Below are 25929 nucleotides of genomic sequence, written 5' to 3' on the forward strand. Positions count from 1 at the left end.
AGAGAGAGAGAGAGAGAGAGAGAGAGAGAGAGAGTCAATGGCGACGATTAAAAAAGAATCGGGCGAAGGTAGGTGGGCATCGCGTCTCCATATAGGGCGCTAACCGAAGCCGCTGGAAGGTCTTTTAGATCCTAACCTGGACCACTCCAAGCTCTCGCGAGGTGTGACCTTAACCCCGCGATGAATTTGGGAGAGCCGAAGGCTCAATCTCGCCGTGTTGCCGTCGGCGTTGTAACGAAGGTGCTCTCGCGGGCTAATGCGATCTTCTGCCTTCTTAATGCCACGGTGCAACCTGTTAAGCTCTCTCCGAGTGCCAATTGTGCGGATATTTTCATCTAGAAATGTGTGAGATTACGAAATTATGTAGAATCGTGTTGCCTTGAAATAAATTGCCTCGTCGAAGTAAATCGCGTTGTAGGGCGGATGAATCCGCTTCGTTACATCTTCTGCTCGCCATGCGAGCGACGAGATGCAAATAACACGTGACGATACGCATGTGACGCGATTTTACTCGAGAAATAAGCTGAAGATTCTCAAGAAAATTTCTTGATAAAATTCCTTAATAAAGTTTCTCCCCGAAAAAAGATATTCCAGACTTCAAATTCAGAGAGAATATTCTTCTAATCTTATTTGGTTAACCAAAGTCTCGTTAATTTCAACAGAATTCTAGTAACTTCAGCCAGAATTCTGACTCGTTCATATATTTCACCGGATATTCGGTTAAAATTCGACCAAATTTTTTTTTCGTGTTGCTGTACAAAAATTCGGAATTTCAAAGAGTGGAATAATTGATTGAAAAATTTTCGTAGATTTGATTGAAATTTCGCAAAAGAAACTCATTGGCGCAACGATTCAATTCTTGAAATCGAAAATCGCGGGAGGAGATTTACGCGACGCGGACAGCAGCTGATGCACTGGCTATGCAACAGGCTATGCACTGTCGCGCTATGCAACAGGTCGTCCCACGTACCCGAGCTGGACGTTGAAGAGACATGGGAAAAGACGAGATTTCGACGGATGATCGTCCTCTCCGCGGTTCACGTAAGCTTCGCTTTCGTCTCGATGGAATTTGCAATTCGGCCGAATTGTATTCGCACGACGTTCCCGTTCGTTGAAAGTACCATCACGTTCCTTTCCTTGGCGCGCGTGAAAGCCAACAGGCTTGGTGGCTGTATACTCAACGATCGTCCTTGCCCGAAGCGAAATGAAACGCGCGATCCCGACCGGGCATACTAGATCATTACATTTTTCATTGCGCACGTGGCGTAAAGCAAGAAAGAGAGAGAACCGGCCTGTCACTGGGATCTGCATAAAGATCGACGCGTCCGTCCGTCGTTTGAGTCCTTCGAACGCGTGAACCTGGACTTGCATATTGAGTGACTTCAGCGAAATTATGTTAGTGTACAAAGTGAGACTAATCGCGACGTTACATCTCTAATTACGACAATTAGTAGCAGTTATCGCAGCCGATGCGAAGACTTCTCGCCCAGATGTACAAATTCTTTTCTACCTCATTGAATTCTAATTTTTATCTGAATTTTAATCTCTAACACTAAGATCAAAATTAGGATTTAGAATTAACGAAAATTTTAATCTTTTAATCCTTATTTTTATCTTTATTTAAATCTGTAATTCTATGCAACAGACGTCACATAAGCCTTAACGCTTATTAAAATAATTTTAATTATAATCTACATAATCTACCAGAGAGAGAAAGAAAGAAAAAGAGAAAGAGAAAAAAAGAAAGAAATATTATTAAACCATTATTGAAGTTAGTTATTTTAATTATTAATTATATTTTGCTAAAAATGATAGCAATATGGCAAGATAATACCAATCGACTTTGGTGCTGTGTGGGAATGTTATGAGGCATATGTGACGCCTGCTTTACACGAGACGTCATGCGAAACCCGAGGCGTTATTTCGATTCCGCATCAGCGCGGTCTGATCAACGTGATCACCTTGTCGCAACGTAGCTATGCCTGACGATATAATAGATCAGGGGATGAGCCGCCCTTTGCTTTCACTCGTATCTACGATATGTCTTCGGCAGCAAAAACCGATCGGCCGTGCCTCGGAGGCATGAGATCGCACTTTTCGAACAATTATCTCTCGTTTCGTGTTGATCACACACTCGCATTTCTCACGTGCGATCGATCGACGATTCGGCCGGGGGGTGTCAATCGCGATCGTGCGTGTGAATCACGTCGCTGAGTAAGATATCTCAGCACGGGGGAAAAATTGCCGCGGGCGAAAAAAATCCGCGCGATCCCGTAATAGTGTGGCATTAGATGTCGACGCGAGGCGAGTAATTGACAAGCGCTGACATGCAAACGGCTGTGATTGGCACGCAATGGCACTTGCAGGAAAGATTATCGTTCTTTATTACAGGAATCGGAACGATCGTTTTTTTTGCTCGCATTGGTCGTTTAGCCGCGTTGGAAACGTCGCATCGCCGTTAACGCGTACGATTTTCTGCGCTCTTCCGGCTTCCGTATATTGTACATAATATGTACACGCACGTGTATGCAAGAAGTGAAATGAAAGAACCGGAGGCGACATAGAGGCGCGGCGTAATTAAATCGATATTTTCACCGATACTTTTCCTCTGCGCGCCTCTACGCGCAATCGAGAGCACGATTGCGCTGCGCGCTCGCCGCTTCTAAATGCCACGTTTGTTTACTGAGTGCTTCGCGGACAGGGCCGGTATTTAATGCTCGCGGGGATCCAAGTTCAACTGCCTGTCTCGTTGAGCACTACTCAACCAGAGACAGCTGGTCTGTCAAAAATACACGATATTATGCGATTAAAGGCGAAAGATAATGTCTACATCTGTAAAATAAAATAGACATTTGTGTATCAAATATTGGATAAAATGGCTCGAATTAAATGTCAACGAGACGGCAGCAAAATTGTCTACATCTCATTTTATTTTAAAGAGGCATTAACTTAATTTGATTACGCGTTAAGAATATATATTGTTTTGTAGACAGCAGAAAGAAGAGTAAAAAGAACCAAGTGTCAGGATTACGCAAATTTTGTTGCACAAACTACAGTTTAGACACAAACAGTGCAATGTAGACTCATATCGAGTCAGATCAGCAATCTAATGTAAAATTTAAACTACAGAATTTAGTCGATAGTAAAATAAATAAAATAAAATAAATAAAATTAAGGAAATTGAGAAACGTATAGTTGTACATATGACATAAATCTTTCAACTATTAATTGGTTAATCTAACTGCATAATATACAAGAGTAATTGCGTTTCTGGAAGATAAAATGAGTCAGACGATACAAAATGTGTGAAGATAGATAATGATAATCGTCTCATTGAACTAAATTTGGAGCTTCACAGTACTACCGTCGAATAAGGCAACGTTGATGTTACTATTGAACCGTCTCTGCGTGAGCTCGAGGTGTGACCGCGCTCGAATCGGCGCGATCGGCTTGAGGCCGGCCCTGCCCGCTGATTAAAGCAAGTACACCGCGGCACTAATCGCTTATCGCTCGGAGCAAAGGGAAACCGCACCTGTGCGCGCGCGACAGGTACTTGACGAACGTTCCTGCCAGCGAGTGTCCTCGCGAGGAAAAACGCGAGAGTCAGCCGAAGCGCGGGTGAGAGATATCGCTTGTGCGGATTGAAAAGCGTTGAAGTCTCCGCGCGTCGAGTCCCGCGAGTCACGGGGAGCCTCGTGCGAGAGTTGCTCAGGTGGTCTGACTTCGGTATCGCGGCCGTTCTTCGTGATCTGTCAGTGATGTGTCCGCGACGTACTTCTATCTAATTTGTTTAACATGCGGGCAGCGTGCCCCGAGTGAGATGAGAAGACGAGACGCGACCGCGCGTTCAGCCTTGAGCGGAGAACGCGCGGCGAGAATACGAGCGTTCATCGGCGCGCGTTTAGCGGTATAAACGTGATCGTTCGGCGCTGAGCTTTACTCGCTCTTACGAAACTGAATATCGTGCATTCATCTCTGTGTATGTGCACGTGTGTGTTGGACTCTAATGCAATATTAATATTATCTTACGACGTATTAGATGTGGAGGCATCTGTCAACGTCCCTGATGTCGTTAAACGCGTTAGAGATAATTTGAATTTGAGACCCGCGTATTTCCAACGCAACTTTAATCACGCGTTTCTTACAATCGCGCGCGGGGTGTCCTATTTTAAATAAACTTTTAAATAAAGCAATACAAAGACGCGCGTCACGACATCACGCGCACAACGATCTTACGTTTCTCGAGAAACTAGACAGTTATTAATTAATTTCCAACGTTCTTTCTCTTCGAGTTTCAGCGAGTCTTTGAAATTTTCAAAATATTCTCTTAGCTCAGCGAGCTAGCCTACGATGGCTGAAAAGCAACGATCAAAACGTGCTGTCGCGCGAAGGTGCGAAAGGCAAGCGTCAACGCGATCGTGGGAGGCCCCTCACCTGTCTCACGTCCTCTCATCGGAGCAACGCGACGACGATGACTCCCGGGCCGACGGCGGCGCACGGCCCGACTAGCATCTTCAATCGCGGAGCGGCACGCGCGCACGCACTTTTTTCGCCGAGCAGCGGTTCGCGGTAACTGCGTTTCAGGAGCCCGCGACGACGCGACGTCCGTCGCGATCGCGCGCGCGATTCGTCTGCGCGCGTGCGCGATAGGTCCCCTTCCGTCGGCCGTTTGATCGGCGCGCGTCCCCTCCGCGATCGCAACCCCCACGCGCTCCGTGATCGACGTGCTTCCTCTCGCCCTGCGACGCGAACCTTCTCTCTCCGCGCGAACGTCGTCGTCGTCGTCGTCGTCGTCGTCGTCGTCGTCGTCGTCGTCGTCGTCGTCGTCGTCGTCGTCGTCGTCGTCAGAGTTCTTGATCGAGAAAGACGACGACGTTCTTCTCGACGGTTCTCATCGGTGTGCACGCGCACGTTCGAATCGGTATGCATCGCGCGCGTATGCCTCACGCAACAGGAATTCGGCGAAACCGAAGTTATTGACCACTGATCGGCTCGATCATTGGCAACGTCATAATTGTCGGCTAACGACGGATTCGTTCGCGATTTCCTTACGTCTTCTCAACACGGGCCACTATATTGATTTTCATCAATCATTTCAATTGAAACTTGTACATGCAATCAAAGATACATAAACAAATGCAATTCGTGATGCATATATCTTTAGATTCGTTTCATTTTCCTTCTGTTGATCATATAATTTAATTATATGTCGTGGGCGACTTAATTTGTCGTGGACGATTCGTCATCTCTTCCACGTAAATCAATGAGACGCGGCAGCATCATAGTGCCGGTCATCGGTGACCTCCATGGTAGTCAACGTTTCAACGATAATTCCTTATTTCCCATATCTGCATCCTCTCCTTGAGAAACATAACAGACAGTAGGAGTGAGAGAAAAAAAAAGAAAGAGCGGATGCAGGACGGAGATCGAGACGGGAAATAATCTCTCTGCATGTGTATATATAAATAAAGTTGTATTATCGTACCGTACGGAATATACACGGATCACGGATGACCGCTCTGTCGACAGGATTAGTGAATTAAATTAATGCATTTAGCGACTCGAGAGTCTTGATTCGGCTCGAATCTGATTAAAGGTCGATTAGAAAGGTCGCTGATGGAAGTTCGTCGATTGCGTCGGCTGGGCAGTCGAGTAGACCATTCCCGGCGGTTGCTGGTGGGTCATCGCGTGGCTCTGATGCTGATGGAACTCCGGCGCGCCGTGCGGTCCGTTCAGTCTCACCCGTTTTGCGTTCTGCCCATGATTGTGGTCGCCGTTACCTTGCTGCTGCTGGTTTTGCTGTTGCTATTTCACGAATTACTCGGATGAGCGACAAGGGACGGAGAGGGGCGATGTAAAATTCGGATCAATCCTCAACTACCATATAGCGGTGGTATTACAAAGTGGCAACGTGGGTCAAGAGCGTCGCGCGTCTTGCCACTTGCGGCGATCATACAGGGCCGTCAGAAACGATCGTTAAATCGTACTTTTCTTTCTTTCTCTTTCTTTCTTTCCAAAAAAGCACGTGGAAAACGTAAAGCTAAGAGATACATACTTATTTGGATATTACAAACTATTTGTATTGAAGTGAGTATCTTGTTATAGTAGTTGCGGCTTAAACCATATGTGTGTGCGTGTGTATGCATATGTATATAAAGTACAATATAAATATTTCAACGTGTTACTTTAATATATTTCGGAAGTAAATACCGTTTGCTGCTGATTCTGCCTTGCTTTGTTTTCAGTCTTTTCTTCGGTATCGTCGTCCGTGAGGAATTCTCTCTTAGGATAAGGGATAGGGCACCCGGCGAATATGCTGCGGAAGACATAGTATTTGAGCAAATACAACTTAGGGATCATAAAGACGCAAATTATCGACACATAGCAACGCAAATGTAAATACGTACTCCTGAGTTGGCAGTGGCTCTTCTTGGAAGTAGGCATCCTGCATAGAATGTTCCGACGTAATACGTTTGTTCGGATCCATCATTAGTAATTTTTGCAACTGAAACGATAAGACGATAAAAATCATTACGTGTCCGATGTGCTGTTGAATTAAGAATTTTTTTCTTAATTTCCGTACCAAATTAAATGCCTTGCTATCAGGTTTGATCTTATGCCGGTCCATATATTTAGTAAGTGAGCAGTTCGCATAACTGAAAAAAACACACATAGAGTAGAATTTAATATTAAAATTGTCTTGAATTAGAAGTTGGTAGAATGCATTTCTTTTGTACAACAATAGACTCACTTGGATCTTTTAAAGTCTTTCAATAACGTAGGATGCTCTGGCATCTTCTTGATATCCTCCCAATCCTTTTCCAGTGGAAATCCCATCACATTAAATATCCTAAACATAAATTAATATCCTAAACATGATTTATTAATTCAAGTCATTAAGTACAGTTCATTTAGCATCGCTTACAAAAAAATTAAATACAGAGCACATTAAAAAATCACACTGCATCCTCACCTATCTAGTTGATCGTGATGGTATGGATTACTAGTTTTGATGTCTTCCTGTCTGCAATGAAATATAGGTTCAGATGTTAAGAGCTCCGCGAATATGCAGCCAATAGCCCAAATGTCTGCAATTATAAAAGGAGTATTTAATACACTTTGCACTAAACACAGTTGCACAAATACAGTCACGAAATATAGCATATTACAGACCTATAGCTTTTGTGTAATGTCTGGCACCTAAAAGTAATTCTGGAGCTCTATACCAAAATGTTACTACAACCGGATCTAAATCCGCTAAAGGTTTTAAAGGAGCATTAAATAATCTAGCAAAACCCATGTCGGCAATTTTCACACGTCCTCGCTCATTTCCTTCACCCATTACTAAAATATTTGCTGGTTTCTGGAATATAGAATATTAATTGTGTTAATTCACAATTAATAAATACAGTTAAAATGTATGTAGTAGCAACAATTACCAAATCTCTATGGAGGACCCAGTTGGAATGTAAATAATGAATACCATCTAAAATTTGATATAATAAGGATTTTACCATGCCTTTTGGTACCATTACTGGCTTTTTATTAGCCTTTGCTGCTCTGTGAAATTTTATTATATGCTGCAAATAACATAATGATTATACAATATCTATCATATTACTTCAAGATATTTTCTCTTGATTTAGAGACTAATGACATGATAGTAATACTGAATTGAACATACCCATAAATCATGTTCAGCAAAGTCAAACAGCAACCACACTTTACGATCATTATGTGAGAGAAAGACACGAATAAGAGTAATGACATTGACATGCTTTAGTTCCCTGAGTAACTGTAAAAAAAGAGACCTGATAATGCTTCTCTGTTGTGAACTTATGATCTTTTATTATTCAGAAGCAAAGAGATACTTACAGCAATTTCTCGACATGCAGACATCGAAAGTCCTGTACCTTCAATTTGTTTAAGGCCGAAGTCCTTTGTGTCAGGCCGAGACTTTAATTCACTATCTGGTACTCTGTTTAGAAAATATATACATTGTAAACTTATAAAATAAGAAGTTCTTAAATATGTATACATATTGAATTTTCCTCTTAATTGTAATGTGTGGTAGAAGTACTAAATGGACATATATATATATATATATATATTTGGAACAGCAACTTGCTTTGATAAATTTATAAAAATTAACGTTAATGAATCAACTAAGGCTAGATACAACAAATTGTTGCATGCACAGACTCTGTTCCAAAGAAACTTGAGTAAAAACCGATCGACGGGATCAGCAAGTGTTTCTACGTCGATAGAAACTCGTGACTCAGGAGTAGGTTTGCAAATTTCGGGGCAGAAAAAATCGATGTTTTGTACTGCTCCAAAAGGATTGCGTGATGAAGCTATTGTTCATGAGAGAATAGTTGCTAGAGAAACGAAATTAAAAAACTTATGCACAAAATTGTTCATAGCTAGGTTAGGGAGACTAACCCTTCTTTCCTACGGGCCTTGTATACGTGCCCGTAAGTACCTCTTCCGACCTTACATCCCTCAAACTCGAACAGATCCTCGACCTTCGTACGGTCTTTCTGAGTTTTCATCTTAAATTCATAATCCATCATGCTTAAATTTTATCAGTACAATTATCAACTATAAACAAACATCTTTAATAACGCGTGAGCACACACACGAGCTCTCGGCGCACACTACGCGCGCCAGAGATAACGTCGGCTGGACTAGAGACGGTAAGGATGATCAACAAATGAATCGATGTTTGATTCTTTTTTCTTTCTGTAAAAGATTAGAAGAACTTTTATTTCTCATTAATAAATATAAATTAAAGTTCATTCGACCAATTATTCGATAAGAGTTCGCCTGTCACGTCGTTAAATCGCGTTACTTGAAAATAAAAGACTCTCTAATCTGCCGTTCAGCAATGTTATTTAAAAACAAGGAATTTATTTGATACGTTTAATATTAATTCAAGATAAAAAAGCGGTCTGACCTGTTGTTAAGTTGTTTTACTTGAAAATAAAAAGTCCGTCTAATTTGTCGTTGAGTCGTACTACGTCCTCGATTCTCCGTTGAAAGCAATGGAGGCTCGTAGCGGAGACTTTGGAATTAACTTTATTAGGCTGAGTTCAGCGGGGTCTAAAATAGAAATTGTAGAATCGTAGAAATTGACCAATCGCGGTCAATTATTCTTCTCATACTCGATCGCGTAACTGAGATGCGAATACGGCTCTGTGATTGGTTTATAACATTTTAAGACAGTACTTAAGATGATCTTAAATATAAGATTGGACTATGAACACCGACCTTATGCTAATTTCTTCACCTCCGATTAACTTTATCTACCAGTTATTCTATTGGAATTGACCAATCATATTTATGGTTGGCACGATTAACCAATCACGGTTGACATTTATCCGACAGATAAACTTAACCAGAGTTAAAGAAATTGGGCATTAGATTTCGTCCCCTTATTCCTTAGTCCGTGATCGGGCCCCTGGGCCAGTGTTGGGATTCTGTAACTCGTTATTGGAGTTAACGAGTTACAGAATAAGACTACTGAGCCTCTGGCCATTGAAATCAGGCTGGTGGTCGCTCTCATACTTCTCTGTGGTTTCAAAGAATATAGTCCAGCAAGCGCTACAAATGCTTTGAAACGTTTTTACTTCTTTCTCTTTCTTCATTCGAATCCGAGAAATAGAACAAGAAAAACGCTGTACAGCATTTGTAGCGGTTACTGGACCGCGCTCATAGGCTGCATTCAGCAGACTCAACAGTTGAGTAATTTGTCAATGTAATTGGTCTAGATTTAGGGATCTAATAGCAAGAACCAATAATCGTTGATTGCTCACTGACCGCTTTTTCTACTGAATGCGCCCATAATCTCCGCTACGAGCCTCTACTGCTCTTAAGCCAGCAGCACACAGTGCTTGTTTTCATCCTGGATTACTTGCTGATTGGTGCATTTCTGAAGTGGATGGAAATACAAAAACAGAGTATTTTCATCCAGCAAGCAATCCAGCACGAAAACAAGCACCGTGTGCCGCTGGCTTTAACGGAGAATCGAGGACGTAGTACAACTTGATGACAAGTCAGACCAATCTGCTTTATAAGTGATGTAACTCAACAATAGACAGAACTTTTTATCATTCGATAGAATGACAGAGAATAGCGGGTCAGATAGATCCTCACCTCTCTACCTGCAATAGAGAAATTAAGCAAACTGTTTCGTATAAGAAAGTTACGCGCGCGCGTTGATTAGGAACAGCTGTAAAGTAATCAATGATTACTCATTAGTCGACATTGCGAAACGTCGATGTGTAGTGATCTGTGATATTAGTCAACATGCCCGCTACGACTATGCATAAATTAATAACATTTATAGGATTTATGTCTATATTACACGCGGCTTATTCCGCGGCACAACGTAAGTACTTACTTAAGTATTTGCTTCTTATCATTCCCACACAATTACGTGTTTTTTAGGTTAGAATGATGTTGATTATTGACGTTGCAATGGAGTTACTGGTACATTCATTTCAATGCTGCACTTCTGTAGTTGTAAAATAGAATATGTCGATTAAAATGATACATGTATAAATTTTGGATAAAATATATGTAATTGGACTGTCAAAAAAGAAAATGACAAAAAGGATATAACAAAGAGTAACAAAAACAAACAGACCACCTTATGAGAACATTTTATGCTTGCAGATCGCTCATACTTGCGAATCACTGAACAAGAGTTTACCACTTTGCCAATTGATGTAAGTCACATTTTTTATACTACTTGTGCAAAGAGTTTGAGATTAATGCAGTTTATACAAATTATTCCAGAACCTATAAGTAATAACCTAAACCTATAATCTAATCTAGACAAACAGAGAATGTTTTTGGAAGATTCTTTGCTTGTTTAAGTTCTAAAATATATTACTAGAATTGTATATCTTACTATTTTATATTTTTACAGATTTTAATTCAAGGTATAACCAGTTTGTTTATTGTCATGTATGGTGTTATGTACATAGCTGGTGATTTCAAAGAAATTCGGGCAGTTGTTGATTTGGAAAACAAGTCTTGGGAGACGTTACGGAATCTGCCATCTTTTCAAGTATTTAATCACCGTGGAAGATCTCTCTCACCAGACTATATTTCAGCGCCTGCATTTTTGAAATAGTTGTGTACATGTAAGTTTTATTGCGCAGCTATTCTATGATACGATTATATCTGCGCAATGAAACTTACGTATATGTAACTATTTCAAGAATATAGATTCAAAACTATGAATAAAATTATGTTACTTGTTTGTATCAAATCACAAACAAAATTATTCGATATAAAGATTTATTTATGTCTGAGTCATGTTTTTTTTAACTTAGTAAAAATATTCAAGAGAACAGCAATATACAAATAATTACTTTAAATATATATTCGCAAGAGTCATGTTTGTGTGCACAAATCTTCAGATTTCTACCAGTGTTCAGCTATTTACTACTTTTAACGTAAGTAGAATTAAATATGTTGAAACTAGAGTGTCACACTTTGAAAGAGATATAAAAATGTAAAAAAAAGATCAACTGAAAATGTCAAAACCGAGACAGCTACGTGTAAATATACAGGCATTAAATTTAATTATTTATTGTTGAAAACAAATGACACCAGATTGTGATCTTCATCTTGTAATTGTAATTCAAATTGTGAGATCTCAAACACGGCGAGTGGTTTTGTATATGCATTTCACACCCAATTATGGCAGTAAATAGTACGAATAAAAGAAGTTTCGCAATTTCGTCGTGTTTCATTTCTCTGTTCTTTACCTAATTGCGGCATATTTATTTCACGAGAAAAATTAATAATAATATAATAAAAGTGCAGGGAGAGACATCACTTTTTCTGCTTTTTCTTTTCGGCTTCCGCTTCTTTCTCCTTCTCGATTTCTGTCACGTATTTGCCTATAGTATCTGTGTCTAACATCTGCGCCATAAAAAATTACATATTGCAGTGAATTGGTATTTCATTGAAGAGGATCATATAATTTGATCGAAAACCGCAAGTATATACCTGCAACGGTTCTCCACGTCGCATCACAGCTATTTCCAAATTTTTTTGTCCGGACTGAACTACTTCAAGTAGCGCTCTGATCGCTAATTTTATAGAACCTCTTTCCGTCGACACCTCTTCTGCAGTATAATACTTCTCCAAGAATTCATGCACAGTCTTAGCACTGCGACCTGTTGCATTAGCCTTTGAAAGAAACAAGATCAATAAATACGATTATATTAAAGAACCATCTCCAGTTATAATTAATCCTCAGTATGCTACATCATATAATAATTTCAAAGTAAAATAAGTTGTCTATTAATCTATTCTATTAATCTATGTTTATAAAATTTCTTTGTTCTTTAGAAGACATCTTAAGGAATAAGTGATGAATGATCTACTAAGGAATAAACAGATCAAAATTACCTTCCACTCGTAATATATTCCTGACGGTTCTGTTTGATACAGATGTGGTGCACCATCGTAGTCAAATCCAGCTAGGAGACAGGATATTCCAAAAGGTCTACGGCCATTGCTTTGTGTATATTTTTGTTTTAAACCTTTATTTTAAACAATAAGTGTACATGATTAATACAGTTCTCTTGAACAATTTTAATTTTATATTGTGACCACATACCTGCGATATACCTTGTTATATATTCCAAGGTAACAGGATCCTCTACAGTTAATTTGTGACTCTGACATTCGATTTGCGCACGGTTGATTAATACTCTTGCGTCAGCAGTCAAACCTGTTGCAAAAAAGGATAATAGTAATTAATTATTCTGTCTTGTGATCATGATACACAATTAACATTTATCTCAGTAACAATTTTTCACACAGAACCTGCAAAGGCCATAACTACATGATCATCCAGGAGACATATTTTGCGTACTGTGCGTTCCTCTTGCAATTTAGCCACCGATTTCTTCTCTACACCTAAAACCACTACATCAGCCCCACGTACGCCAACCTGTTATTACAAAGGCACAAATCATATGAGCAAGATAAATATCGGTTTCATCAAGAATTCTAGGTCATTGCAATTATGTATAACTTCAGCACAATTGTATAATCTAACAATGATGTGAAGAAAAAGAATATGGATAACATTATTTTTGAAAATAGATACAATATAAAGGTAATTTCTACTGCTAATACAGTTTCTGTGAATAAAAGATTAGTAATTTTAATTGAACTATCTCAATGTCTTTCTTTCAACATCGATTTCTCCGAATTCTTTGACGTATGACGTTGAGATATGTTGATACAAAACTGACGGTCCTAACCTAGCTCAAAGAAATCGCAATGTCATACTCATATCAAATGAATAAAGCGGCTCGAGAGGAAACGATATCTGTTTGTACAATATCTAAATGATTTTAAATCGACAGACAAAAGGACGGGAAGAATTTTCAAAAGGAGAAAAGTAATTGTCGGGAAAGAGTGTATGGAGGTTATATCAAACTGCTGAGCGTACCGCTGTCGAGCCCTTCTTGACGGCTTCCTGAGCGTATTCCACCTGGAGCAGATGACCATCTGGCGAAAATACCGTGATCGCTCTGTCGTATCTCGCCGTCATCGTTTCGATAGTCCAAAATTGGCACGGTTTTGCTCAAAACTCAAAATGACTCCGCCGTTTTCTCAGCGGTCTGCAACTGCACCGCTTCGTTTTTGGTGCGCATACATGAACATGACAACGCATTTCCCTAGACGCCGAATGTCCCCGAACGGATTTCCATGAAGCGATTCTGCACGTTCTTCGGCCTTATCAGAAATCAGTTGTTTTCGCTTGAAAACTCTCCGCGTTATCATTCAAACATTTCTTCTTTTCAATTTTTTTCTACTCTTTTTTTCAATGTTTAGTTGTGCAATTATTTTATCTTAAATATAAAAAAAACGCACCATGTCGCAACTAGAAAGAATGGACCTGAAATCGTATAATATCTTAAGGTTCGTCTACAATTTCTGTAAAAATATGGCTGTAGGCTGTAAGACGCGAAATGAATTATTTTCATTCGCTGACAGCTCACGTTACAGCCTTACAGCCATATTCTTACAGCTATTGTAGACGAGTCTTTAGACAGCACAAATTACTAAAACATGTCTTAAAGACGTCCAGAAGATGTTTAAAAAAATAAGACGTTTTTTGGATGCTTTTAAAATATCTTTTAATAGATTGTGTTGTCTAGGATGCAAATCTAGCTGTTTTGTTCTCGGGTATAAACATTTTACATAGCCGAGAAAAAAGTTATTAAACGTCAACATTATACCTGGGAAAAAAAGATTATATATAATTATATATAAATATATATGATTATATATGATTATATAAATTTTGTTCATATATGTGACTTTATATATGATTATATTTAATTATATATGTTCATATATAAAAATTGTGAAATGAAAAAAGGAAAATATAATTTGATTCGATTAAAGGTCGATATCACGGGCTACCATAAACATAAGCATTTACTTTAATTGTATCTTCACAATAGTATTCTTTTCAATGTCGACATATATAATTATATATGATCATATATAACCATATATAGACAAAATTTATATATAAACTTTTTTTTCCGGGTAAGCTAGAACGTACGTATTTATTTCAATTATATCTTCACAACAGTATTCTTTTTAATGTAGACATACAATAATTATATATGATAATTATATATGGTCATATATGGACAAAATCTATATGAACTTTTTCTTCCTGGATATACTTAAGACGCAGTCGTAAAATTTATAGTAAACTATGCAGTGTCGAAGTAATATGTTGCAGTATAGTAATTAATCAAGATATACTTATGTATTTTTATATTTTCCTATGGTTTTCTCCGCATTACGTCTTTTTTTTCGTCAGGACATCTACCACAGGATGTTGATTCTTTTCTTTCCACGGAATTCCGATGGATATGAATTTCAAACAAATGTTTTCTCACGCTTCAAATGTGCTATTGACTGTTATATTATATAACAGAAGGAAGAACTTCGTTTGGTTTATTTAAGTTCGTTCAGCTGTTCGGCGTGCAGCTCGTCGCATACCAGCCGTCTAATAAAGCCCCTCTCCTTGGTAAAGTCTATCATTAAAAACGATAGTTTATTTTTTCAGCGTGAAGAAACATTCGACGCGCAAAAATGGCGTGAAAAAAAAGAAGAAACGCAACAGCGCATCGTAGAACATCTATAACAAATGTTGCAATTGCGACGCATTATTGCACATTTCGTTTCCGAACATTTACATTCGTTGTTAGTTTTTTTCTCTTTATCTCAGATACGATAAATCGCGATCGATTTCGGCACTTTCATCGAGATAAGATTTCGCGGGCATTTACATAAAGATTATGAGATACAACGCACTTAAAAAGGCACGTCCGTTTTGGCTTCCGGCTCGAGCGCGAATACGGGAAGGAGGGGGGCAGGAGGGCGAATAGATAGAAACGGCATAGCCCCTCTTATAAGAGAAACGATTGGCTTAGAGGTTTAGTCAAGCTGTTCGCTCTGTCACCGCTCAGTGTGTCACGTCCTTCTATACAACATGATCGGGTCCGTATACTTTCTTTTTTATCGTTCGACATGTTCGCAAGTGACTGGTAAAAGTCACGAGTTTGCGCAATTTGCCTTCTTTTTCTTTTTTTTTCTTATTGTCCTTTTGATTTTTTCGCTTTACCGGAATGGCGAGTTGTTTGATTCACGAGGATTCGCGAACGGTGATCCTCAGAGACGCGTGTACGCAAAAACGCAGTAACGCAAAATCTTTTTCGCACGTGACCGTTGAGACCTCTGTTTCGTTTTTCCTTTCCTTCTCTTTTTCGTGATTTGTTTTCGCGCAATTTGCCCAAACGCTCTCGTATCGATGCGAATATACGTGGTTGGTATACTTGTGGTTGTGTGACATGTGCTTACTGAGTCGCTTGGTGAGCATTACGTCGTCAATGTGCTGTCGAATAATACATTCGCAAATAATTTACCGCACGAGGGATTCGGGCAATAACGAACGATCGTAATAACGTGAAAACAAGAATCACGGCGGCAGGGCCATCGATGCTAATTACGGCTACATGAGGCCCGAACGCAGTAAACACACGTGGCAAACATTTAGAGATATTTACCGTCCGTCGTAACAAATTTAAAAGCAATAAAGACATACCTACATCTCGCGATGTGCTTGTAAATAATGTGATTAAAGAGCTATCACAATATTTGACAAGCATCAGCCCCGTTGTCGAGATTAAACGTGCTGCAGTCTCTCTCTCTCTTTCTTTCTCTCTTTTCTGATGTTTGTCGTTTTTCGACTAGCTCATAGATAAGATCCTGAATATAATGACCCCGTTAAAGATTCTATTTGCACCAAGAGATCCGCATTCGTAAAGTTGGAGCGATCGTAAATCAAGCGAATTAGGGAACGCAAATAAAAGTCATGAATCCTTTTTTTTCTTCAACAGTTAAAGCACGTGAGAATTAAGTTATGTCGCGATTGTCTCTGTGCCTCTTTTCAGGCACGAATCATGAAGGGATACGGCGGCTCTTCCGCGGCAGAGCATTAGCAAGGGATGAGATCGCCTCGCGGTACCCCAGCAATTAGCAATAACGCAATCACGTGCAATTAATTCGCTGTGCGCCGCAATTGCGCGCGGAACGTAATAATCGTCACGTGCGTGCACGTAATAACGGTGGCGGCGGCAATGGAGACGACAAGCGCAGTTACCGTATTAATGTATCGAACAAAATATACGAGAAATATTCGTGGGCGCGCGCTTTCGACTCCACACATTTCAAAGTGACATTTTTATTTTGACTTCGGCCGGTATCACGCGCAAAACTACGTTTCGTGCGATGATACTTAAACGCCGTTCCTGCACATGACGTTTTGCATTACAATTGCAAAATTGCTGCCTCTGACCGCTGCAGTTGTAGATAAAGACATATATGCAATTTATTTGCGCATATTATTCAGTGTACTTTTGTGCTGTCCAAGAACGTGCATTCGAGTGAAATTTACAAGAGTTTACAAACTTATTTCTTCGCGGACGTGCGTTCGGGTGAAATTTACAAGAGTTTATAAACTTATTTCTTCGCGGTGCGTGAAAAAATGCTACATTTGTTTTTCGGGTTGGTGCTGCACTTTTATTTGCAGATTTATTTTCAACATTTCGTGAACGTTTTAATTTATGTCAAGATGAAGAACTCTCCCTGATAAATGTTGGAAACACTCCATAAAAATTGCAGCTTTAATTCGGAGGTTGAACTTGATATATATTTTTTTTCTTATAGAGGAAAACCTCGAGCTTTTCGTTATTTTATCGTAGCCTATATTTTATATCTTAGCTCAAAAGTGTACTTGAGAACGCAACGGGATGAATCACACAATGACATGCAACTTTAATTGTTTTTATCCGTACTCGAATCGATGATTAAGTAAATGAGATGTTCAATTTGAAATTGTGTGCAACTTTGTGACTATACGGGAAAAAAAAGATTTGGTTGAATTAACCAAATATCTGGTCGAATATAAACGATCCAGAAATTCCGATTGAAGTAACCCGAATTCTGTTTAAGTTAACAAGATTTTTGGTAGATTAACCAAATATATCTGGTTATTTAACTAGACATGTTTGGTTAGTCTACCAAAAATTCTGTTAACTTAAACAGAATTCGGATTACTTCAGAATTTCTGGATCATTTATATTCGACCAGATATTTGGTTAATTCAACCAAATCTTTTTTTTCCGTGCACTATACATACATATGCGCGCACGTGTGCTCGTCTACGTAAGTCATTCACGCACGTTCGAGAAAGAGCGATCACGCGTGAATTGTTTTGATTTGCGAGGAGAGATCGGCATGCTTCTCTCGAAATTATTTCCGTTGAAATTTTATCAATGTCACGTGTAAAGGTGCATCGGGAGATGCACCGCGCAATAAAAACACGCTTATACTTAATTTGTCGTTGAGAATATCCCCGTAAATCATACTTAATTCGCAAGAAAAATTTCAATGAATCGATTGTTTGATAACCATCGGCTGAAAGCTGAGAGATTTAATAAGCAACAAAAATTTGCAGCTGATAAAATCGAGGAATTTATTTTCACGTTTATCTGCACAACACATGCGACACAATAATGATATTGTTCTCTTTTATCTTTATTATATATTAATACGGTGGTTGACAGGGGAGATAAACCATTTGTAAAAATATATCCGCGATGTTGTGTCGATTCATCAATTATTCCGCCTAATTATACGCGCACGTAAAGAAAAACGCGTAAAGATAAGGGAAAATTGATTGTTTTGTATGGTATGCAAATTTGTTCGAGCATCTTGTCAAAACTGATTGATTGCATGGAAGCACATATTTTCTTTTCTTCTTATTTTTTACTCGTTTTTATATTTCCGCTCATTTTACCAACGCTTCGAGAGGTCCTCGCTATGTTGAGATATATCGAAATATGTCAGGTTATTGAACCTGTCTTGGATCTTAGTTACGATGCAACAATAATCACACAGCGCGAACCGTCGCGCGAGTTCGCGTTGGGTGAATGCGTTGAATGAAGCTGCAACGTGTCGCGTAATCTCGGTGAATCGCGTAGCAAACGGTCCGTGTGCGTATAAATCTGTGATCGCGCGATGATAACTGGACCACAGTTATTGAATTAACAATGTTACGCGCGCGCGCGCGATAAACGCAATGATAAATAGACAGATATACTGTAAGAGAAAAAATATCTAAGAAAGATACAACATTTGTTCAGTAGATATTAATAACATATTTATTTATACTAATGTTTACTTATACTAAAATATTGCTAAAATATTTTTCAAATAAGAAAAAAATACTTTCTCTTAAAACCTTGGTTTTTCATGAAAGCAATTATTTATTCTATTCGAATAAAAGATTTAAATATGTTATTAGTACTTAAAGAAGTACTTAACGCGACATTAATTGGCGCACGATTCACAACGTCGAATGACAGTTCGAAGTTCGAAAAGACACTGTAAACTTTCGGAACATTCGTGGCCGACAAAATGTTCGTCGTGTTATCTGAGTCATCATGTATTTCTCTGAAAAAAAAAAGTATGAAATCATTAGTCGCGTTCAGCAGAAAAGTAGTCTAGTAAGCGCTTTCCGCTACACTTTCCGCGAATTAGTTACTTAAAGAATAAATACCTTTTATTTTCTAGATACTTTTTCTTTTACACAATGCACACAACGCACACTGTGGAAAAATATTCAATTTATTGGTAGGATATAAAGTTTACTTCTGTGAAATAAAATTTATTTCCGTGAATAAATTTGATATCCTATAAATAAATTTTCAAGTGTTTTTTCTCATTGTATGTTATTAAGCGTTTTGCGACAGTATCTCCTCAAATGCTAATAATTATACAAAATTAATAATAAGAAAGAACAACAAAGTATATTGTCTTTTAAATATAAGTTGTACATGTAACAGAATAGTATATTTAAGGAAAGTGCGCTTTAATTATCCACTTGACGCGAGGAAAATTCCGGAAAACGGCGGAGCAGTGAGGACGATTGCGTCACGACACAATTACACGTCACGTGTTACAATTACACGTATACAATAATTAAATACGTTCAATAGAAAATACTTTGTGTTACGTTGCCAGCGTAAGTCGCTTTATTTGTAAGATCTGCTAAACACTTAGCAATTTACGCTTTTCCTACTTATTTACTAAGCAGTCCAGCATATTGGAAGTATACCGGAAAAAAACAACGATCGCCTAGTAAACATATTAGAGAAGTAAACTGCTCTTGTCGTTCAATAGAAAATCTTACAACAGTTGCAAAACTGCAGTTGCAACGCAGCGGAAAGTGTAGCGGAAAGCGCTTACTAGACTACTTTTCTGCTGAACGCGACTAATGATTTCATACTTTTTTTTTTCAGAGAAATACATGATGACTCAGATAACACGACGAACATTTTGTCGGCCACGAATGTTCCGAAAGTTTACAGTGTCTTTTCGAACTTCGAACTGTCATTCGACGTTGTGAATCGTGCGCCAATTAATGTCGCGTCGCGTTATCTGCCGCGATATTAGTACGATATTAGATCTTTAGCGCGATATGTTAATTTCACACGATAGCGGGCCCGCTTGACTGATAATATTCGCGAGGCTTACACATACTATCGTGCGAAATCGCTTCGCGCTGGAAAATGAACATAAATGGATTGCACGGGATTATTTTCCTTTGCGCATGATAACTTATTATTCGCGTCCTTTACCAAGACGTTGATGAATCTTTGCAACTGCGACGGTACAGGTATATAAATGCGGTCATGGCGAACCATTAGAGCGTAGTCACGGCCGCATAACCGGTGTACCGGCAAACGCACGCCGAATGTACCGAATATTCTTAATCCGCGCAAATACCATCGCATAATATCGATCCCACTTATCGATGACAGTCGTACTACGCAGCTGGACTATCCTCGATTTCGCGATGTACTTTCTCTAGTCAAAACAGGAAATGTTTTTCAATTTATTTTAACATTTGCAAAACAATTTAGCCGCTCGCAGCACGTCTCTTGGAGGTATTCGCATAACCGGATTTTAATCCCACTCGCAGTATCGATGGAGAATCGAATGTATGCCTATGAAAATCTTAACACTCAGGCCCCGAGTGACCGAGCAAGGTACGGAACGAATTGTCTCAGCAGATGCGACAAATTCCATGTTTAAACAGATGCGCTCGTTATCTCTCATGTAATAATTTGGCTCGAATTTTTGCGTGTAACTTTCTAGATGACAAGTGATTTCGTTTCGTAAGTATGTCAGTGCGGCACGTCGGTATGCGTGACGTTACGTCATGATCACCGGTAATCAGCATCGTTGAGAACGAGTTCGGAACCCGACAAACGAATTCTTTCCGCGAAACAGAGCTGCGCGGCACGCCCGATCGGATTATAGTTCCTCGTCAGTCGAGGTGATTTCGCGCGAATATGGCTTTTAATGTCAGATCTTTAATCTCTTACGTTTCTATATATGTTTTGCGCAGAGTGAGAAAAAAATTCGTTTTATTGGGAGTGAGCGCGGCCACGTTTCTGGGCATTCTTATAGCTATCGTGGTGGTCCTTGTCACGCGCACTTCGGGAATCAAGTGCGGCCCAAAGTTCATCAGTTCCTCGAAACTCGGCCATTACAAGAAGGTAATGCATCAATCGGCCATTTAACACGAAAAAATAAAAAGAAAATCGATTCGAGCCAGTATTCATAGTTGTGAATCATTCATATTTATGGACGATCATTAATACAGCTATGTGGATCGATGTCTCTTGTGTGACATTGATGAATAATCGAAAATTTGTCCTGATTATTTATCAAATAATTATGCATTGTGAATACTGATCTCGGTTGCATTATGTAAACAAAATAAATAACCTCTGACACTCAACTGCGGAAACAGGAAAGAATGCAAGATAATTTAATAGAATTAATTTCGATTTTTAATAATTCTATTCCTAAAATTGATTTAATTAACTTTTATTTCAAACTACAATTTGTCACCTCAAAATTTTGTATTTTGCGAAAATGAAGTAAATATTCTCAAATATTAATAAGGAATTAATTTGATCTTTTATTTCACCAAATAATAAATGACGTTGAATAAAATAATAACGTTGTTTCTATTTGAGATACATCATTAGATAGTTTAGTAATGTATTTTTTTTCAATTATACTTGTGCTTTTGCACAACGCGTTACTTGCTAAGCGCATTCGCGGCGTATTTGACGTTCAAGAATTTCTCACATCTATTAAAATGTCGAACAGAGCGCTGTAACGACAAATGGTCAAGAATGTGCGGCAATCGGCGCCAATATCTTAGCTAAGAATGGTTCGGCAGTGGACGCGGCTATAGCGGCGCTCCTCTGCGAAGGCATCGCGTCTTTACACAGGTATACACTTTTTTATTTTTTCTGTCACAAAAAGCGCTTCGATGAAACTTTACGCGATGCTTCGCGAATTGAAGCTAGAATCACACGATTTTATAAGTGAAAGCACAGACTTTTGCATAACGTTTCCCCAGGATAGAAATGAAGCACTCCAATTGTTTGATTCCCTTATGTGTTATGCATTATACGTTATGCAAAAGTCTGTGCTCAGACTTTATGCCTTTTAACATACATGCTGACCGGTAGCTCAGTTCACTGCATAGATTTTTCGATGAAGAAGAGCGATTCGTACAATAAACTGGGCTATTATTCAGCATGCATGAAATCGTGTATGCATCGATTCTAGTTTTCGTTATATGCGTGTCTTTGTATCTATTCTTGCAGCATGGGCTTGGGTGGTGGATTTCTCATGACGATATGGGACGCGAAGACCCAGAAGGCGGACTTTTTGGACGCAAGGGAGACCGCACCGTTAGCTGCGACGGAAGACATGTACGACGGCAATGCCGACTTAGCTACATATGGTAAGATTTTTTCTTTCGCAATAAACGCGATACTCTTAAATATTAAAGTACAACTTTGATATTTTAGTGTTTAGCGCTCAAGAGGTAATTTAATTGTGAGCACTTGAATCTTCTCTCCAACGCAATATCGGAATATCGATAAGAAACATTTTAATAATGTATGAATTATATCACACTTATCGTACGCGTATCAATTTTCGTCTGTCGTTAATCTTGAAATTAGCTCATAGTAATAAAAAATTAATTTTGAAACAAAAATTGAAAAAAAAAATGTTTAACCAACTTAATAAATATGTAGTTTAACATGTGAAGAGTTAAACTTAGTAAATACGCATAAGTAAGTAAGATTCATATGACACTCGACAGGTGGTTTGGCGGTCGCGGTGCCTGGTGAGCTCATGGGTTATTGGGAGGCACATCAGAAGTACGGGAATTTGAATTGGGCTGAGTTATTCGATCCCGCGATTGAATTATGCCTGAAGGGATCGATCGTGAACGATTATCTCGCCGCTTATCTGCGCGAAAAGGGGCCTATGATAAAAAAGGAAAGCACTTTGGCAGAAATACTCATAGATCCTGCCACTAATGAACCGTGGATCGTAAGTATCCAGTAAATAGCAATTTTATATATTATAATTTTCCACTTAACAAGATATAACTATCATAACATTCGTGTTAAATGTTCGTTGCATTTGCGCTGGGCATTTAAGTGAGAAATTATACTGATAACTAGTGTTTACCGGTGAACAATTTAGTTTTACTTTTGGAACTATATATAATACATAAAATAAGGCTTTGCGCGCGTTTAGAAAATTATTTTTTAAGCGTTTGCCAAAAAGAACCTTGTAGTAAAAGGAAAAAAACTTACTCATAGGCAGGAGACAGAATAAAACGACCAAAATTGGCGAAGACACTGACACAGTTAGCCATTCATGGTCCTAATATATTTTACAACGGCTTCATGACTGACGAGTTGGTGAAGGAAATAACGAGATTTAAAGGGATAATCACGAAACAGGATTTCCAGACGTACAGGTGAACACTTCTTGAAACCTTCGAGTTTCGATATCTCCGACTTTCGAGTTTGTAAAAAGTACGAGGGTCTATTATTATCGAGAAGATAAGCTACTCGAGATATGACTTTACGACCTATTTTACGTAATTGAAATTTCGTCATAGTATACAGAGAGAAAAAGCCGTCTCATATAAAAGCGACATAATCGCAGATAATGAAAAGGTATAATAATGATAATATCCGAGTGATTCCGAAATAATCGACTGTGCAATCGCGGAGCGTCATTATCAAGAATGATTGTTTTCATACATTGTCGTGGCGGCCCGTTGTGCTCCCAATATCGAGATGAAGGACGCATGTCAAACGAAAAGAATTAATTCATTACACGTGAGCAAACGTCGTTTTATTGTTCGAAATAACAACGCGATTTTATTATCTATTGCCGCTCGGTTTATGGATTGATAAAAACGACAACAACGGACGCTCGATACGGGCCGATATCGCAATTATTATCGGACTAATAAATTACCTTACTTGTGCAGAAGCGAACTTTGAATTGTCAAGTATCTTCATCGATAACTTTCTAAATCGCGATCGCGAACTTCCGTTTAGATATCGATCACGATCGCGAAATTCTGAGGAGATAACGCGGGACTAGAACTAGCTAGAGATAATAGCACGATAAGAACCCCGTGTATTTTCGGCAGGGTCAAATGGAGGCAACCGATCGTGCTGAAAGTAGCAAACATGACGATTTACAGCGCCCCGCCGCCAGGTTCGGGTGCGATTTTAACGTTCATAATAAACGTCCTGCACCGGTTGATACCGGTAAATAATGAGCACATAATGTGGCAGCGTATGGTGGAGACATTCAAATGGGCTTATGCAAGAAGAACCGAGCTGGGAGATCCTGAATTTGTCGATGACATAAGTGAGATTATTCATATATATAATCATTCGCGTCGCTTATTCTACACGGAAAAAACAATTCTGTTGGTGCAACCGAATTTTCGATTGCTCAGGGATCAGACGAAAACTTGGCTATAGGAATAGAAAAATTCTTTTATGAGACATCTGTATAATCAATTGTTCTCAATTGCCTCAACCGAGTTTTAATATCGTTATTCAGACGAATATTTTCGGTTGCGACAACAGAAATATTAGTTTTCATAACAGAGATGTCGCTTCTGATCACCTAATTTTCAGTTGGTTCCTATTTGGTTGCACTAACTAAAATTCTTTTTGCGTGTAAGGAATGCAAAATTCGACACGACGTGTCTTGGAAATTTATCAATGCAAGTAAAATATTGCGCACTTTTGAAACGCGAGATATCGAACTTGTGACGATAGCACTGTATAATTTCGTGATAAGAATACCGGAAGATCGAATTGACGACAATCATAGCCGATAAGATCATGGTAATAGTTTATTTAATAGGTGTCGCCGAGTTTCATTAGAAGTGACGATTGTGTACTAACATTATCGACAGCGAGCGAATATATTTGCTCGGATATTACGTAAACACATCGCTTTTTACATGCAATGACATTTTTTTCGTATCGTGACGTTTTTTAGATATCAGTGTGCGTTGATTGCTAATTATGATTAATGAAGCGAGAGAAAAGGAGAGGAAGAGACACGAGTAGTTTTTCCTACACTTACGATATTTTTTTCCGCCATAACGATTCGACTTGCGTTTTCTTTTTACTGTGAGTCGCTGTCTTAAGTGTTACTATTGATAACCGGCCGCACAGTGACGTGTGGCGACGTGACGCGATGTGATGTGACGCGATACGATATGATCTGACGTAAAGCAATACGTCTCGTTTAATCAGTAAAACGCGTTGCACGAGATGATTGGGCCAAGTTCTTCCACGATTTTCATATTTTCTTCGAGCGAAATTTCACTCGGGAAGCAGAATGACACGACCGAGTCACTTCAATTTCGTTCTAACCGATCGAAAATTCGCTCGGAATTGATGATTTATCCTAAATTCGAGTAAAACATTCACTCTTTTCCGACTTCGATTTTTATTATTGTATTTTCATCTAAGATTTTGTTTGAAAGAATTTTGAGAGAATGAACGCACGAATGCTGTCAATTGCGAGCGCTTAAACGCGACGGTGTTATCTCGTTGCAGGCGCGGTGGTAGCCAACTTGACGTCCAACGATTACGCGGATATGATACGGGAAAGGATAAGGGACGACTCCACGAGTCAGGATCCGAGGGAATACGGCGCCATCACCGAAGGAATAGAAGACTCAGGGACTGCTCATGTCTCCGTCCTCGCTCCAGACGGCTCCGCCGTTTCCGTCACGTCGACCATTAATCAAGTGTAAGTAATTAATTCGCGATAGAAGTTAAGAACACACACGTGGTGAATTATCCGCGAATAGAGCAAGAGAGAGAGAGAGAGAGAGAGAGAGAGAGAGAGAGAGAGAGAGAGAGAGAGAGAGAG

The 25929-nt window shown here is 39.1% G+C and overlaps 5 protein-coding genes across 6 annotated transcripts in view; 2 read left to right on the forward strand and 3 right to left on the reverse strand.

Annotated features, from left to right (window-relative positions):
- LOC116850364 overlaps positions 1-4619 on the reverse strand; it is a 33459-nt gene extending 28840 nt beyond the window's left edge. Inside the window, exon 1 of the mRNA XM_032828566.1 lies at positions 4435-4619. The gene's annotated coding sequence lies outside the window, so the exon portion shown is untranslated. The remainder of the gene's footprint in view (positions 1-4434) is intronic.
- Positions 4620-5454: 835 nt separating this feature from the next.
- On the reverse strand, positions 5455-9049 carry LOC116850404 (cyclin-dependent kinase 8). The gene is made up of 12 exons (XM_032828655.1): positions 8957-9049; positions 8443-8742; positions 7876-7978; positions 7685-7795; positions 7440-7580; positions 7174-7363; positions 6974-7088; positions 6752-6850; positions 6584-6656; positions 6408-6505; positions 6211-6316; positions 5455-5805 (listed from the first exon to the last, which is right to left on the reverse strand). Exons 2-12 carry the CDS (start codon positions 8571-8573, stop codon positions 5602-5604), a joined length of 1371 nt encoding a protein of 456 aa, XP_032684546.1. The 5' UTR covers positions 8574-8742; positions 8957-9049; the 3' UTR covers positions 5455-5601.
- Positions 9050-10072: 1023 nt separating this feature from the next.
- LOC116850412 (membrane magnesium transporter 1) lies at positions 10073-11750 on the forward strand. Its single transcript, XM_032828681.1, has 3 exons — positions 10073-10390; positions 10678-10730; positions 10934-11750. The coding sequence occupies exons 1-3, from the start codon at positions 10309-10311 to the stop codon at positions 11138-11140; spliced, it is 342 nt and encodes a 113-aa protein (XP_032684572.1). The 5' UTR covers positions 10073-10308; the 3' UTR covers positions 11141-11750.
- LOC116850409 (proteasome subunit alpha type-7-1) lies at positions 11586-13748 on the reverse strand. The gene is made up of 6 exons (XM_032828677.1): positions 13484-13748; positions 12850-12976; positions 12641-12754; positions 12430-12563; positions 12025-12207; positions 11586-11937 (listed from the first exon to the last, which is right to left on the reverse strand). Exons 1-6 carry the CDS (start codon positions 13583-13585, stop codon positions 11848-11850), a joined length of 750 nt encoding a protein of 249 aa, XP_032684568.1. The 5' UTR covers positions 13586-13748; the 3' UTR covers positions 11586-11847.
- A 1668-nt stretch (positions 13749-15416) lies between these two features.
- Positions 15417-25929, forward strand: part of LOC116850401 (scoloptoxin SSD14-like) — a 14140-nt gene continuing 3627 nt past the window's right edge. Inside the window, exons 1-9 of one of the 2 annotated variants that reach the window (XM_032828650.1) lie at positions 15500-15558; positions 20547-20672; positions 21035-21185; positions 21808-21932; positions 22314-22453; positions 22820-23052; positions 23328-23488; positions 24176-24399; positions 25611-25806. In XM_032828650.1, the coding sequence (XP_032684541.1) occupies positions 15551-15558; positions 20547-20672; positions 21035-21185; positions 21808-21932; positions 22314-22453; positions 22820-23052; positions 23328-23488; positions 24176-24399; positions 25611-25806 (1364 nt within the window). In that variant the 5' untranslated portion in view covers positions 15500-15550. Of the gene's footprint in view, positions 15559-20546; positions 20673-21034; positions 21186-21807; positions 21933-22313; positions 22454-22819; positions 23053-23327; positions 23489-24175; positions 24400-25610; positions 25807-25929 lie in introns of both variants that reach the window. The other variant, XM_032828651.1, reaches the window with a different exon arrangement.

The sequence above is a fragment of the Odontomachus brunneus genome, unplaced genomic scaffold, assembly GCF_010583005.1.
Source record: "Odontomachus brunneus isolate Ranch 3 - 2012 unplaced genomic scaffold, Obru_v1 Obru_scaffold_144, whole genome shotgun sequence".
Classification (NCBI taxonomy): Eukaryota; Metazoa; Arthropoda; class Insecta; order Hymenoptera; family Formicidae; genus Odontomachus; species Odontomachus brunneus.

Bases quoted from the DNA above. Each gene is read 5' to 3' on its own strand.
- LOC116850404 (XM_032828655.1), bottom strand. From the start codon at position 8,573: ATGATGGATTATGAATTTAAGATGAAAACTCAGAAAGACCGTACGAAG. The intron at 7,979-8,442 runs GTTAGTCTCCCT...TTTTCTAAACAG, and splicing joins AAGGCCCGTAGGAAAGAAGG to AGTACCAGATAGTGAATTAA. The intron at 7,581-7,684 runs GTATGTTCAATT...TGTTATTTGCAG, and splicing joins TTGCTGAACATGATTTATGG to CATATAATAAAATTTCACAG.
- LOC116850412 (XM_032828681.1), top strand. From the start codon at position 10,309: ATGCCCGCTACGACTATGCATAAATTAATAACATTTATAGGATTTATG. The intron at 10,391-10,677 runs GTAAGTACTTAC...TTATGCTTGCAG, and splicing joins GGCTTATTCCGCGGCACAAC to ATCGCTCATACTTGCGAATC. The intron at 10,731-10,933 runs GTAAGTCACATT...ATATTTTTACAG, and splicing joins TTACCACTTTGCCAATTGAT to ATTTTAATTCAAGGTATAAC.
- LOC116850409 (XM_032828677.1), bottom strand. From the start codon at position 13,585: ATGACGGCGAGATACGACAGAGCGATCACGGTATTTTCGCCAGATGGT. The intron at 12,977-13,483 runs GTACGCTCAGCA...TTGTAATAACAG, and splicing joins TCAAGAAGGGCTCGACAGCG to GTTGGCGTACGTGGGGCTGA. The intron at 12,755-12,849 runs GTTCTGTGTGAA...TTTTTGCAACAG, and splicing joins TGTAGTTATGGCCTTTGCAG to GTTTGACTGCTGACGCAAGA.